Source organism: Strongylocentrotus purpuratus, unplaced genomic scaffold (assembly GCF_000002235.5).
Source record: "Strongylocentrotus purpuratus isolate Spur 01 unplaced genomic scaffold, Spur_5.0 spur5_scaffold_14, whole genome shotgun sequence".
Taxonomy (NCBI): Eukaryota; Metazoa; Echinodermata; class Echinoidea; order Camarodonta; family Strongylocentrotidae; genus Strongylocentrotus; species Strongylocentrotus purpuratus.
In genome coordinates, this window is record NW_022145599.1 from 945,382 (window position 1) to 962,301 (window position 16,920).

At 36.0% G+C, this 16,920-nt stretch overlaps 1 protein-coding gene across 1 annotated transcript in view; it reads left to right on the top strand.

Moving 5' to 3' along the window:
- The first annotated feature begins 1,191 nt into the window (after window positions 1-1,191).
- LOC583008 (probable ATP-dependent RNA helicase DDX58) overlaps window positions 1,192-16,920 on the top strand; it is a 38,802-nt gene continuing 23,073 nt past the window's right edge. The window contains exons 1-8 of the mRNA XM_030984910.1: window positions 1,192-1,588; window positions 2,947-3,030; window positions 3,766-3,975; window positions 4,581-4,649; window positions 5,676-5,759; window positions 6,229-6,428; window positions 6,924-7,157; window positions 7,788-7,862. Of these exons, the coding sequence (XP_030840770.1) occupies window positions 1,192-1,588; window positions 2,947-3,030; window positions 3,766-3,975; window positions 4,581-4,649; window positions 5,676-5,759; window positions 6,229-6,428; window positions 6,924-7,157; window positions 7,788-7,862 (1,353 nt within the window). The remainder of the gene's footprint in view (window positions 1,589-2,946; window positions 3,031-3,765; window positions 3,976-4,580; window positions 4,650-5,675; window positions 5,760-6,228; window positions 6,429-6,923; window positions 7,158-7,787; window positions 7,863-16,920) is intronic.

The following is a 16,920-nucleotide window of genomic DNA, read 5'->3' on the forward strand; positions in this document are numbered from 1 at the left end:
CATAAAGAGAGAGAAAAAAAAAACAATTAAAGTCTGGTCATAATACAGTTCCTGTACGTTTTCCGCCCATGCATTACACGCATTGTCTATGGGGCAAATCAGGTTCACGCTTTTGAACCCCAGAACGATCTTTATTTTTCTTGAAATTTTACAGGCACATTCTAAGTGGCCAAGTGCAGAGCATCAAGAATCCGGATTTTTTAAATCGGTCAAGCATGACATTAAATGCTACTTCATAGTCTGCGTAACTAGTCCGAAAGATGCTCTTTCGTTTGACACGTAAAAACATGGCGTCATTGCACGCACGTCGTTCTGACACGATTGCATTTCTAGTTTTTTTTTGTGCATGTTAGAGGGTTGCAAGAAGGGACGCAATAAGTAACATTTCATACAATATTTCGCAGTTTTTTCATCTACATTCAACAATGTTACCGAGTCACTTTAATATAATTGATTTTATAATGATAATAACAAGAAGATATCAAACTAATATGTCTTTCTCTTTACAAAAACTAGAGTTTATAAAAGTAAAGTTTTGGCGCCATTTATTGTTTGATACGTATCCAAGAATGTCTCAGTCTGAGAAATTTGTTTCTCTTGGAAATTAATTACGATCCTAAGCTTAAAAGAAATAAGTAACGTTTTAGAGTATTAATATTTATTTTAGGTTTTATTCATGTTCTTAATAAAGCTTCAAGAAAAGCAAGCCTAGAACTTTTGTTTCTTATGATCAATTAATCAATCAATCAGTCAGGCTATAGTTCATCCAGACGTTGGAAAAAGCCCTCATAACATTTCCATTCTCTTCTGTCTCTAGCTGTCCTCTTCCAAGCGGCCGTTCCCATGTATGATGTTAGGTCATCTCTCCATCTTCTCTTCTGCCTTCCTCTTCTTTTCTTTCCCATCCTTGGTTGCCATTCTGTTAAACGAGTTGTCCATCTATTGTCCTGAAGTCTTGCTACATGCCCAGCCCATCTCCACTTAGATTCTCTGACTTTCTCCATGATGTCTTTAACCTTTGTTTTCTGGCGTATGACTTTGTGGTTGATTTTGTCTCGCAGAGATAAATGCAACATCTTTCTTACCATTGCTCGTTGAGTAGTCACAAGCTTCTGTTCTAGATCCTTTGTTTCCTATGATATTCATAGTTAAATACGATGTCATAATTAAATAATCCTATCTGTTTCAGAGATGGAAGTTGATGCTAACATAGAGCCTATAAATGAACAAGTGACAACAGCTGATCCTAGGATTCTGCAGCGCCTTCAGAAAGTGTTTTCAGATTGTCACAACCCGGGAAAATGGGAAAACAACCACGACATGTGCCTCGAATTAGTATCCCTGTTCAAGCAGCAAGGTCACGGTTCTCTCCAAAAGGTTGGGTTCGGCTCGGTGCACTTCTTCGTTCGTGTCAAACTCGGACCCGATCATTATGCCTTTCTTCGAGCCTGTACAGACGGTACACTCTTGCGTGGTTTGACAAAACTCCTCGTTACTCCAGAACTGGAGGAAGCCGCTGGAGTCAAACTCAGAGTAAGGCTGGATGTGAAAGATACATCAAATACAAATGAAGTCTCGACACCAGCAGGTTAGTATCACAGGATAGGGTCGATGGGTGAGGGGAAGGGGGGGGGGGGGAGATGAAAGTAGTACATGATAATGAACGAAATATTAAAGAGGGCGTTAATTCAGTTTGCAAAATTTTTGTGAAACTGATTTTGAGAAGCCTTGAAGCATTTGAAAATATTTCTGTTTCAATGTGTTTCAATACATCAATGTTCATGTAATTATGAATGTTAATAACATTGCCCATTCTTACCTACACTATAAATTTAAAGAGGTTTAAAAGTATTCCAAAGTTTTGGTAGGAGATCATGAATTTGGTTCAAATGAACATATTAAAAGCATAGGCCTATGCGATTTCACAATATTCAATGATCGTTGTCGCGGTTTAAATCGAGTCTTAAGTGATGAAATTGTAAATAATAAAATCTTTATGTTGTATAGCGCCCTCTCAAGACTGCTATTATTTTATCTTTAAAACAATGTTTCTTGACTACAATCGACCGATTTGTTTTTCCCGTTTGGAAGTTATATATCAGAACTGCATATTCTGCAATTTCTATGGTCACAGCTACCACGGAATGGCCTTATGCGCTATTTGAAATATTTGCAATTTACCGGGAGCACCGGTACATTTGTTATTATTCAATTTCTGGAATGCGTGTTTTATGGGCTAAATTTTTAAATGCTTATTATACATCCACAAGGGCATCAAAATATATCAACATTTTAAAGAATTACTATCAATCCAATTTCCAGAACTTGCCAAAATGTTGCATTACCTCTTTAATGGACACATATCAAAACGTTTAGATCACTGAATAGTGCTCATTTTATTTGCAAAAAAATGTTCTATGGAGAATGACGTGAAAAACACGTAATTCTTTACATAAATCTCCATTCTGCTAAAAATACCAAATATTTACCAAATATTTTGCCTAGATCACCTAATATAATATGACAAAGACTATGTTCTTTCTAGTAAAGCAAACAAATAACGATTCTATTATGATTTATTATTGTGTTTTATTTTACTGTTACTTTCAGCTCGTTTTCTGTGTAAAACAACAGGTCGGGCGACAGAGCTTTATTACCATGTCACAATTTGGCATACCACCCTCATCTATTTTTTTGCGAAAATTGAGTTTGAAAATTGACTGTTTTTCCGACGGTACAGATGTAAAGCCAATATAATAAATATGTTGACAAAAGTATTGTTTGAAAATTCCCCCCCCACCCCCCATGTCCACGCGAAACGCACCGCTTCTGTCCGTCTTTCATATTGCCCCCCCCCCCCTTCCTTTCAAAAATTCCTGTATCCGCGACCAGTCAATGTCATCATCGAGGTAACACTCCAATCTTATCTCTAAGATCGTATTGTAGGTGGAGGTGTTGCAGGATGCGTCAATAAAACAGGAACTGGCATGCAACCAAGGATAGGAGCACCCGGTGCTGACAGACTCTCAGGTAAATGTTATAGGCCTTGATGTCATTTTAAAAGTAAAGACCAGTATTGGAAACGCCCCAATTTCAAAAAATGCAATGGAAGCTCTCATTACCAATCATGTGAAAGAATATGTTTTGACTAATACATGATGATAAAAAATTTGCCGGGGAACCGCCTACTAATTCATATAGTAGGTAAATTTGTTTCTCTCATGGTCTGTGAGAGATATAGGGTAGTCCCATATACATCTTTCTGTATATAGTGCTTGTAACTTTACGAAGAATGGGCCAAGTTTCTTATCATTTTGATGATTCCAGAACCTTGCAGATGCTAGATGCTACATGATCAACCTTTTCTGATCAATTCCACAACGTTTCTTTCACAATGCAATCGCATGACCATTACTGGTCTTTACCTTTAAGATCATAAAGTCACCAACAAAAAACTTGATTCTTCATTGTAGACAGGAACATACATAATTTGATATGTGAAATGTATATACAACTACAACCAATAGTTGATCCAAGAAGTTAATTTTATATCAGCAAATCTCAAGGAAAATTTATTAGCAAATTGGATGATCTAAAGCCTTTCTCAGAAATTAAGTGATCTTAAGTTTTAAAATTCATTTCCTTCTGCAAGTCTTTGTATTGTAGGGCCATGCCACCACATTGTTCAGTCATGTAGACCATCGTTTAAGTTGGGCTTGATTTGTTGAAAGGAGTATCATTTTCTACCTTCTTGAATTTGTTCAGGTGATGATGATTTTGACAAGAAGAGTATTCTAAGGGCAGTCGAGGACTGTACACCATCAGAGAGTTCAGCAATCATTACAAAGAACATGGACCTCCAGAGTGATCTAGCTGATAAAGTTAGTATGGGTTCATCAGCCATGTCGAAGTCTGATTACTACATGCCCGTCAAGAAAGACAGCAAATTTGATGGATCAGGATCAGGATCAGAAAGTAAATCACATTCTATATGCTTTCTTCAAAAATATTTAACATATTAAAGAGTTTTCTTACTGAGAAAATGTCCACAATTTGTGAATTGTGATTGTTCCTTCAGAACTAGCATGAAATATCATTAGTTATCCATATGTAATGAAATATTGAATTCGGTCGAGAAATAGAATCTCTGGTGCTTTTTACTGAAAACTAGACCAAAATCCATCATAATTTAAACTTATTGACAATCATTTAGATATTGCCAGCATTCTTCATTCTATTAAACACAATTCGTTCTTGTTTTCACGAAGTGACGGTAGTGAGGAAAATCGTAACGCAAAGTGAATGCATTTTTTTTCACTACAGTCACTTCGTGAAAACAGCGACGAATTATGCTGTTATGGTTGTTACGAATACTTGCCTTCTCATGGCTTTTGGAACATATAAAGTAAGTAATGTAAATATTAAAAAAGAAGGAATCACTTCAACTGTTCAAATGTCATTCTAGTTTCCTGACAGATGTATGAAAGATGCTTACATTGGACTAATCATCACTCAGTGCTCTGTTGAACTTCCAATTTACTATGATATTATTCAACATGTTTCATTCTATTTGAATCCAGAGCCCAGTGAGCCAAGGAGTACTGGTTTAACAGATTATCTTGATCAACTGAAGGTCGATCGTACACCAGGTTAGAAAACAGAGATATACTTTTTTTGTTAAATGTTAACACTTTAAGGGAAATAATGTTCTATTTATATTCCACATACTAAGAATCTCGCTCTACGATTGGTCAAAAGTAAATCACGTAATGAAAGATAGTTCACCCATCATTGCTGGGAGAAGGAAAGTTCGTTACACTGTGTAGATAATACATCTATCTTTAGTGAAAGTACGTTGCGTATACGTACGTAAGTACTGCATGCACTGTACGTATCGTACATCGTTTGCTAGCTGTTAATTGATGACTTGTTGCTCTAAAATGACGGAAGAATTGAAATGTTTCCGATGTTAAATATAAATCAAATAATCACCTTTTGGTTGCAGGCGATGGGAAACTATCACTTCCTCTGCGATCTGAATGTATACGCTATCTAGCTAAGATAGCTACATCCAGATTGCCTCGGGAGTGATAGTTTGTCCCAACACCTTCACCAACGGTAATTATTTGCTTACTTGTATAGTGCATTTGACATTGTGAGCTACTATTCACTTCCAAAATGCTTTGGAAATTATGTTATTATAACTATTAATATCATTTCTTAGATAGACGATACGATTATGAAACTTTGATAATTTTATTTTTTATCATCCTACTTTCTGTTGGTTCGTATCATAATACTTGGTACAAAAGAATGGCATATTATCATTATTATTATTATTGTTTGTATTTAGAAAAATTATTATTATTGGTCTTAGATTATCATTGTTATTATCATTAATATTATTATATTTGTTGTATTGTCATCATCATGATCATCATCTTCAGTTTTTTTTTACATCATCGTCTTATAGTTCCAAATCATTATAATCGATCAAATTTCAGAAGCTATGATGGTGTGATTTACATTTATATTTAGGGATCGCCTGCGCTTATAAATTTTGTGTGTATACATAGGTACTATACTGTAAGTTTTATGAATTTCTAACAGGACTTTACAGTCAATGTCATCATTAAAGATCACTCTCCAATCTTATCTGTAAGACCCTAGTGTAGATGGAGGTGTTGCAGAATGGGTTAATAAAACAGGAGCTGGCATGCAACCAATGATAGGAGCACCCGGTGCTGATAGACTCTCAGGTAAGTGGTATAGGTCTTCATGTCATTTTAAGATCATAAAGTCTCCAACAGAAAGCTTGATTCTTGTACAGAGGAACCAAAACATGTCCAATCATGGATAGAAATCATTTAACCCCTGGGTGGAGAGTGGCAAATGTAGATCAACGTCTTGTCAAAGGACATTAGAAACAATTAAACCTCGGTAAAAGATATTCTTTTACGAGTGCTCATGAAACATCACATGCTTTGAAATAAAATAGTTATACATAGATTTATTCTTGTTCACAGAATTTATTCATTTATCATTAATACCAGTGAATGGACATTTTTGTTTATTTCACAAAAGTATGAAGAGAAATATTAGTCAATGCATGTGACATCTTTGGTTTTGCAAGTTGTAGGTTCAGAAAGAAAGAGAGATGCTTTACCTAAAAGACATACATGTACATAATCAGTTAATTCTGTGATGAATATTTTGGGGCATTTCCAGATATCCGTGTATCTATTGGTCATCTGGAAACCTTGAGACTTGTAGACTACCAAGTAGAACTGGCAGAGCCTGCTCTTCAGGGCCATAATACATGTGTAGTAGCCCCTACTGGTTCAGGGAAGACGTATGTAGCTGTTGCAGTAGCTCAGGAGGTCCTCAGGAAATCACCAGGGAAAAGGGTCATCTTTGTTGTAAACCAGGTAATCAGATCAATTAGCTGTCCTTTCTCCTCCTCCCTACTTACTGACAGAGACATTACTCTTGTATATGAAAAAAGTGAGAAAAAAAGGTATTTTCTATTTTTCTTTCCCCCCTTTTTTTTGCCTCTCTGTCTATTAAGCTTAACATAAAGACACAGTTTTGGGTACACCAAGAAAGTGGGGGAGGGGGAGGAGAAGCATAATTAATTTGTTTTCCACGTTTATTTTCCTGGGAATATAATCTTTTGTATACTACCACCCCCTCCAGGTTCTCTCAGGAGGGGGGGGGGGGGTAAATATTAATAATTGTAATATGAATTTATAATTTGGACATATCCGAAAATTCCTTGATCGATCGAGATCCGACAATATTATGTATACAGATGGGATAGTATTAAGTTCAGCATATGATTAAGCCATTGTTAATTGTACAGAAACGGATACATATATAATTACTGGCATACTAATGATTTAAAATGCATCATTTTGCAACAGGTACCTCTTGTGCACCAGCAGAGTACAGTGTTCAAGAAATACATCAAAGATGTGGCCTATATATGTGGTGATCATGGCCAGCCTCAAATAAAACGCCTACCTATGGATCAAGTCTTGAGGAAGAACGATGTAGTGGTACTAACAGCACAGATACTTGTAGATGCCTTGACCAAGGGACAGGTGTCATTCAACCAAATTGGAATCATCGTCTTTGATGAGTGCCATGAGACAAAGGTGACTATACGAGCATAAAATCAGAAAATTGCCACGTGGTAGAAACTCTCACAAAATACTTGGAGTGGTCCAGATTCCCAGAAGGTTAATGCCATAGAAGTAATATGAATCACAGTGCATGGTATATTTAATTAATAGATCATAACTTGTGTCTATATTATTCCTTTTGGCATGTACTGGAATAAAGTCTATGCTATGTAAACACAATATTCATTTCAAAGGGATTCTAAGAGAAAGCAGAATAGGGCTGACCTTTCCCATATATAAGCATTTCATTTGCTACTTGGAGGGAAAAAAAAGATAAACTCAAGTAAAAAATTTCTTGGTAAATGTTATCATAAGTGCTGTTTTCCAAAATACTAAAGGAATATTATTAATAATAATAATAGACATTTCTATAGCGTCGTCTATCTAGATAATTCTATTCCGAGGCACATTATTATTACACCGGCTTTAATTTCACCCCTTCCTCCCCCATTTTCAAATAATGTTTGTATATAAAACTTACGTAATAAATGTTTGTTATTGATGAACTTTCTTATACAGAATGCAATAATTGAGTATGATTCTCAATAATATTCATGTTTCATTCTATATTGCATGATGGTCATCATTTGTTTGTCATTTCAGAAAGAGAGTCAATACAATGCTATAATGGCAAAGTACATGGAGCAAAAACTGAAGAATAAGAAACCACTTCCTCAGGTAAGTTAATCCTGCAGCAGATAAGTCAGAGACAAATTTAATTTAGAGTTTAAATGAAGAATCACATAATTGCTGCAATATCAGGAAATATGGTGGTATTGTTTTGATTAAATTGTATGTATTTCTTAAGCTAAGATCATGCTTATTATTATTGTATTGATTTTATTATTCTGTATAGATTCTTGGCATGACAGCTTCTCTAGGAGTAGGTAACGCGCGTTCTGACAAGAATGCCTTTCAATACATGCTCAAGATGTGTGCTAACATGGACGTAGTGAAGCTATCTACCGTTAAGAAACATAAAGAGAGCTTGGAAAAGGTTGTCAACAAGCCTGAAGAAGGTAAGAATGATCTTCTCCGTCTTTGTTTTGTTAAATGAAAATCTCTCATAGAATAATTTATTTTAATGTTTTTTTCACCTTCTTTCATTTCCAGGAACATAACGATAACAAAGAACACACACAAATTACAATAACAGAAGAAAAGAAATCCCCAACTGATGCCTACTGAACACCAAAAGAAATCAAGTTTCAGTAGAAGGCTCTTCTCATTAGCTGACTGTATGATACATGGATACACATAAAAGATACATGAGATATGCACAATATATCATAACATTTCTCCATGTTCAATTTCGTATATTTTAAATGAAGATTTAAAGCGAACTTGAGCTTTGGAAATAATACCGGTTTAAATTGTCAACGTGGCAGTGAAGCTTCATATATATCTTATTTATTAAGGAGTCTATGGTACTTATACGATATACATAATTAGTATATATATAATCTTAGGTTATTTTTTCTTCACGATCATAATCTAAAGACCCATTTCATTATCAGGATTGCATGTAGTGACAAGCAGAACCGAGGATTCATTTGCAGAAGAAATACAGGATCTCATGTATCAGGTCTTCAAGTATATCAACTCAAGCACAGGTAGGTCCAAGAAGATACTTTTCAAATTCACTTGCTATTGATGCATAGTCTGTAAAGTGTCTGATTTCTTTTAGTGGATGCACAATATTCACTGATACATGAAGATGATCCTGCATATTTATGACATTTCCAAGTAGACAATGGTGGAGAGGCCAATATTATATTTGTTTGATTCATTTTATTATAGGAAGCTCTGTTCTCAACACTACGGTTGAGAAGCTTTCCAGTCTACGAACCAGTAACCATTCCAGAGAGAACTTCAGCCATGTTCTGTGCAAGCTGAAGAAGGAGATAGCAGAGAATTCTCAATCTAGCGATTTACAGCTCGGTTTAATGACTTGTGCACAGTATCTCAAGGTAGTCACTTCATTCAAATTTCCAAGTTTCTACAAATATTACTTTGCATGGCTCCTGGTATGCTTCTCAAAGACACTAGACAAACTAAGGGAGTGTTCTTACCATGTTTTACCCATCAATATCATGTTATGATGTCATTAATTTTTATCTTGTAGTGCATCTATAGCTGTCGCATATGTTGGATTGTGAATGACTCTATTATGTAATTATTAGTTTGGCTGATGCTGGGGTTATCATAGTACAGCTCTTAGAAACATCTGTATTTAGCGCTACATAAATGTTAAAGGTACTATGTCCCATTTGCAGGCCAAAAAAAAAATGAAAAAGTTAAATTCCCACTGCAGTTCAAAGATAATACTAATTTAGAACTTCCCTAAAAAGGTGGGGCTTGAAAATGTCTTCAAGTGGGAAAATAGTGACTATAAGTTGTCAAATCGACTTTAGGGCTATAGAGCCCAAAAGTAATAGTTTTGATTTTCAGATAATTGTACCGAATGGTCATACGTTTTATGCTGCGCAAAGATTCAATCAGATTAATCTTGGCCATCACAAGAAGTGGGTTATTGATGTACTGTAGACAAATGCTCATGTACCCTTTACAACTCTTTTCATGTACCAAAGAAGAAAAAAGGCCAGTCAGTCACTCAATAGTGTCTGACAGTGAAGTATAGCAAGTAAACGGGTTTCCTTGCATAATTTGAATATGAGGACACTGTTCACGTTTAAATTTCACAGATAGGACATAGTATGTCCTATCTGTGAAATTTATTACATGACGTATGACACATGACATATGACACATGACATATTCATAATTCCTGCAAAGTTCTACAGAATTTGAGGTTGGCTGCAAAAGGGACATAGTACCTTTAATATTACTATTATTATTTTCTGAGAAAAAAATTGAAGGCCATTCTTAAACCTTTTTTAGAAATACAGCAGTGCTCTAGCCATCCATGAAACAGCTCGGACCAAGGATGCTTTACAATGTCTCCAAGAGTTCATCAAAGAAAAGAGCAGTAAAGCTGTCACCACGAACACAGAGAAAATACTCATTCGAACATTCCAAGGTAAGCTTACATTTTGTTCTAATAGAATGTCTGAGAGCTATCATTCAACAATCCATGAGTTCTTGAATTTGATAGTAGATGAAGTGTTATCTTTTCATTAATTGATTTCATAAATTCAATGTGTTGAGTTATACACCTACCGCGTACCAGTAAATTCATTCAAGCCAATATCTTTCCGATAATTATTTTGACATAAAGGGAGTGAGAAAATTTTATGAAAGTAAAAGAAGAAAGCTACTGCAAATTTTAGATTGCAGTGGAGATCGAGGTATAAGTTTATTTTCTGTTCTTCATTACAAAATTTAGAAACAAATGTGCCCATACCAGCCTATGCTCATATATGGCACTTAACAAGTGCCATACGATGCAAAATCAATTTTCTGTAAGGATTTGTGACACAAAACCGTTTTTTTTTAGAGGGTGCCATGATTTCAAAAAGGTTGAAAAATGCTGACCTAGCTACTCCATATCACCGGGCTACTATAATATAAAAACTTCACTCTGCTATATTCTCTACTCAAAACAGAAAAGCAACAAGAACTGGAGAAAATTTCAATGAGTCCTAAATCACCAAATAACCCAGCACTTGATGAGCTACAGAACCTGATAGAAAGAGACATAGTGACATGTCGGACCCAGGAGAATAATGGTCCATTCCGGGCTATCCTCTTCACTCAGACCATCGCATCTACATGGGCTCTCCAGAAATGGGTCATGGAGACAGATTCCCTCAAAGATCTTCATCCAGAGGTGTTAGTTGGCTGTAGAAACCCAGGTGTGTATATACTTACCTGCCTCATCAAAGGTTGTGTGTGCCATTTACAGTGAGTCACAGCTACTATCCTGCGATCTCTAATGTCTCCTGCATGCTGTTTCCTGCATAAATTACGGTCCATCTTTGTAATGACTGCTACCCAATAAAAAAAAAGATGTAGAAATACCAGGTGCCCTTGACAATGTCAGCCTAGAGGCCTTTACAGACCCCACCCTTCTCTCAACCCTTGTCTTACCCAGTCTGCATCTCATTACGTTACTACCCTTGCCTCCACTTCATTCTTCAAATCCATCAAATATGTGCTTCTGGTTTCAATGACTAAGCCCATGCTGAAAGTAATGTAGACAGCTTTCATTCTTGTTCTATAAAAAAAACCTTCACACCTGGCCATTCGGTGCTGTTTATCTTAAACGCCAGTGGAGGAAGAATAATAAATGATAATGCTTATAATACAATGTCTCTAGGTGCTCTAAAGATATACTTTTACCCAAAGAAGATTTATTGAACTTGCTCTTTATTGTAGTGGTTTCATATATATTTCATCATCATTAGCTCAAGAACTGTATTCACAGGGCCTATCCTACGAATCGACTGTCAATATTTTCTTTCTTTAGCCAAAACTTGCAAACAAATTTTCAATTAAATGTTCATTCTGCTTGAAAAGGGATTTGACTGCAGATCTGAGTATGAAATTAAGTTTCTGCTATTAAAGGAAGACAATTACTCACAATTATTATGTGCTTGAATGATTGATCCATATACTGCAGAGTTTGAACCTTAGATGGAAATATTTGGAAAGTTTATTTTCACACCAGTATAAGATGTAATGTCATATCTTTTTTTTTAAGGCATGAACTTACGTCATCAGACAGATGTCCTGGACAACTTTCGTAATGGTGTACACAAGCTGCTCATAGCAACCTCGGTCATTCAACAAGGCATTGATATCCCAGCATGCAACTTTGTCTACAGGTACAACTACATCACTGATGCTGTTGCACGTATTCAAGCCAGAGGTATATTTCTTGTTGTTACTAGCTGTAAAAAAAATACTGAGCAATTATCCTGTATTATGGTATTGACAAAATTATAAATGCACTTCTGTAGACTGAATCTCCAAGACTGCAAATAATAACTGCTGCCAAACCAATTGGAAGAATAAAATGTATAATACCTGGTTTGTGACCCAGAAAATTAAAGAAAACTAAGTATCTCCCTTCTTAGTTTTTGATGAAAGAACAAATGATTGGAAGCTGCTAGCAAGAAAAAACACAGAGTTCCCAAATTTATGGTTAATTGATCACAATTTTTTAAAGGTTCATAATTTTATTATCCTTTATCAAATTTTCCTCAAATTGTCATTGACCTGTTTCTCTCATTCTTCTCTTTTCAATAGGGCCAAATTGATGCAACATTTGACTTCTAGTTCAATAAACAAATTAATTACTCTGCTGGTATGTAATGATTACTGTACTGGTATAATTGTGCTCAATATGCCTGTATTCATATTGCATTTTTAATCTTACTTTTAAAGGTCGAACGCGTAAACCAGGAGGTCGTTTTGATCTGGTAGTTCATGATTACAGAGGACTGGATGGGAAAGACAAACTTAGTAAGGAACAGGAACTGATCATGCAACAAGCTACTGATGCAGTTTCATCACTTTCTATTGAGCAGATGAAACTTGAGGTAAGTCAAAGCAATTATAATGTTGTTTGTGAAAACCCTGATCAAATTTCTTTTAATCCCCAAAATGCAATGTAGGCATGTATTTGCAACAAAATAATATACTATATGTAATTACCTGGTTAAATTTATTCAGTAAGTATTTTGTGTAGGACATAACTTCTCTGATGGTAGTGTATATCAAGAATATTCTATGTGTCATCTTATCTATTAATGTATCTATTGAGTGAAATTTATTTGATGTAACTTCCTTCTTATTAATTTTTCAGATGGTGTTCTTTATGATTTATAGTCAAAGGTGAAACACAAAAGTACACGTTTTTGAACATTTATGTACAACTTGTTGGTAATCAACACATCTTAAACCAATTAGGATTGGAATCTGGGCCTACTTTAATGAAGTGATTCATATATAATCACCTGAGAATTCACATCATTAAGATTAAATTTTGTAAAATAATCTTGACAAACACTGCAATAACTTTTGATCTATTTTTTACAGACTGCTGAATACCAGCAACAGCGCAATGTGCAGATCTGCGACCAACAGCGACCCAAACCATTTGATGAGTGCAACCACAGTTACCATTGTAAGCATTGTGATGCTCTAGTTTGCCATTCAGCTGATATCAGGATTGTACCTGGTGGTCACCATGTGGTCATCCATCGGCAGATCTTCAGCAAGATCAGGATTGTGGCTTCAGCAGGAGTCGGTCAAGATCCAGGACACTGGTCATCCGTTGAACATGCCAAGAAAGAAATCAGGTTTGTGCTTTTGCTGTAGCATTGTGAGAATCAATCTCTGTACCATGGGGGCCATCAGGTTCTTCCCAGACCCTGCGTACCCTGCTTACGGCATCAAACATCTTGTTCACCAATACTGGGAAACGGTACTGTGATGACTTGAAATGATAACTGTCTTTGGGAGGAAATACCTAGCAGTTTGTCCAGGGTGGACTCTATATACGTAGCAGGGATTTGGGGGTGTTTCTCTGGCTCTGATTAATACTTGGGATCGGTATTCCATGTAAATCATGTTCCGAAATCATGTTCCATTATAGATGTATCTTCGGTTTCCCTATTTGTTTAATATTTCTTATTTCCATTATGTAGTTAAGGTACTGGTAATTTCATCTTTATCTCTAAAGTTTTCACATTTTTGTCTTACAGATGTGCGGATGAGCGATGTGACACCAAGCTTGGTAGCATTTTAAAGTGCAATAACCGGATGCTACTTGCATTCTCCATCAAGTCATTAAGACTCAGAAGCAAAGCAAGCAAGACCAAGACTAACAAGAGTTGGGGTTCACTTCCGTTCATCTTCCAAAAAGTACCAGTGACAGAGGCTAGCTTTGGATTTAATGACATCCCTGGCACTGTGGCATAGTGTGAGTTAATCTATCGAAAGGGGGGGGGGGAGCATTCTCACTCAGAAATTAATTGTGAATTTACAAGGCTAGTTATAAGGAGGGTCCATTATTTGAGGAATCTTCTTTTCTTTTTTTATCCTCTTTTCCCTCTTCCCTTTTTTTCTGGCCTTTTCTTACTTTTCATTTACCACTAGTGAATGTGGGTCGGGGGATGCATGTGCCCCATACACCCTGTAGCTATATGCCATTGCCCTGGAATCTAAACATTGACAAAATTTCAATGATGTTATATAAGTGATTTGGTAGACCTGAGTGTTCATAGATGTGATAAGAGAAGAAACTTTAAGCAGACCCCAAAAAAAATCTTTGAAAGTCTTTAACATCTCTAAACTGTATGTCATGATGCCATGTAGAAGACTATGTGCAATTGAAGTACAAATTTGTTACATCTTGAAATTACTTTTTGAATTAACTCATGCTGCAAGAGAATGCTTGTACATGTCAGATGCTGCATTACGATAGTGGTTTTATGTGTTTTAAAAGTTATCATGCATATGCTTTAATTCTTGTACTCTATACAAGAGTAGCCGGTATGGTACTATGAATGCACCTTGACTCATTTGCTGCTCCTATCTTCTAAAAATTCCTGTTACTCTATGTAGTTCCCTCTTTCCACGGCGTCATTCTAAATAAGAGTAGCAATGATCGTATTAAGCATGATACATGGTTCATCAATTACCAATGTTAATGAAATAACTCAGTTACAAAGTTTTTAGGCAATTCTATATGAGCCAACATAATATTACAAGAAAGGTGATTAATCCACGTAGCAAACATGTTCCATTAATCCTACTTGTATTGCTGCCATAACTAAATCAAATTAGACCGAGGGATCTTATAAATGAAGTATGTTGAGTTGTTGAGGGTTTGGGAGATGTTGTAGAAAGATTTAAACATAGATGTGATGATTTCTAGTTGAGATGTTACAGGAATGTGAATCTACATGTCCACAAATCTCCACATTATCATTATGTGGAAAGACATTGATGTTATAAATTCATTCACAGAATAGATCCCATTCAGAAAACTAAAATCAAACTATTATTTGTATATATGTACAATGGATTTTATAATGAAAACGATAGTTTATAGAAATCATATTGTACATGTTCTATGCAGCGTGGCCAAGTATTTTTGGCAATATGGGAAATAAATGAAAAATTAATGAATCATATGAGAAGTGAAATAAATAAGAATTACACAAAAATGTCATATACAAAGAAAAGAACATTAACAAATATTAGAATTGACATAAGATGGGGTTGTGGAAAAGATTGTTTAAGCAAGAGGATTTAAAAAAGTTATGGAGATAGAGACTGATATTATGTACATGTATATTCTGCCTGGATATTAAGCCTGGAATCTGACGCACTATATTTGATTTCATCATCGAAGCTCTGTATATATACCACATATAGACGAGCACGTACTATTATCGGGAATCTGCCCCCTTATGTACTGGTATGTAACTCTGACCTTGTGCTGTGCTTTTTTTTGTTGTCATCATGTAATGTGATATTTTGATAACTATATATATGAAATGCACCTATAACTCGATCACTGCTTAAGTCAACTGCGTTAATTGGAATCTGCCTAATATTTATATATCAATCGATTGAACATTATTTGCCGCCATCATGTCTACAGATGTCACACGTGACACGGTCTTATCCGTTGCTAATGACGCCATTCAACGCTACATAACTGGAGAAGAATTTCTCAACTCCATCCGCCGGGCAGTCCGTGAAGCAATTCACGATGAGATTAATACGATCTTAACTCGCGTTGAGAACAATGAAGGAAAGCTTATGGACCTCGAATGCAGCATCAATGAAAGAGAGAAGGAGATCGCGAATTTAAAATTTCAACTGAAAGATCAACAATCATCACTCGACAGGGTCGAACGAGCCGCGAACATCCAAGAACAATATTCGCGACGCAATTGTCTGCGATTCTATGGAGTCGCGCAGAAAGAGGGCAAAGATACTGATGCCCTAATCTGTGAAATCGCCAAAGAAAAGCTCAAAGTGACCTTGACGAAGGAAGACATCGAACGTTCGCACCGACTTCCTTCAAGGAACCCAGAAGTTTTGAAGCCTCCGAGCCGCACGACAAGGAGTAATGCACGCAATGCGCCTAAACAAGACGACAAACCGAAACCAGATGTCATCATTGTTAAGTTCGTTTCTTATCGTATGCGAAAATTAGTCATCTCCAAACGTCGCGAGCTTAAAGGCACAAAGATGGGTATCGAAGAAGATCTCACCCAGTCAAATGCTCATTTACTGTCAAAAGCGGAAAAACGTGGAAAGATACTAGCGGCGTGGTCATTAGACGGAAGAATTCTTGGCCTCTTCCCCACTACTGGAGGCAAAACAATCAAACGCTTAATCACCAACGAAAGTGACTTGAAATGAAAAGCATCTACTTTATAGTGCCTGAGTAACTCAGTGCTTCTATTCAGCGTGGTGCATTGCTAGAACTTCAACGTCCTTGTACTTTGATATTGATATATGTTTTAGTTGTTTTATCTGTTTATGATCTATAAATTACATACTAAATGGTTAGGGATTGTCTATGTGGGATATGCCAAAAGTCTGTTAAGGTAAATCAAAAAGGTCTATTATGCAAACAGTGTAGAAAATGGGTACATATATCATGCATTCATGTGTCTGACGCATCATATAATGATCCCTCTGAACTATTCATAGCGTGGATCTGCACATGTTGTGTTTTGAAACAGTTACCCTTTTATCATAATCATCCACCAGAATTGGAGAGAAGTAAACGAAAGCAGAAACTGGA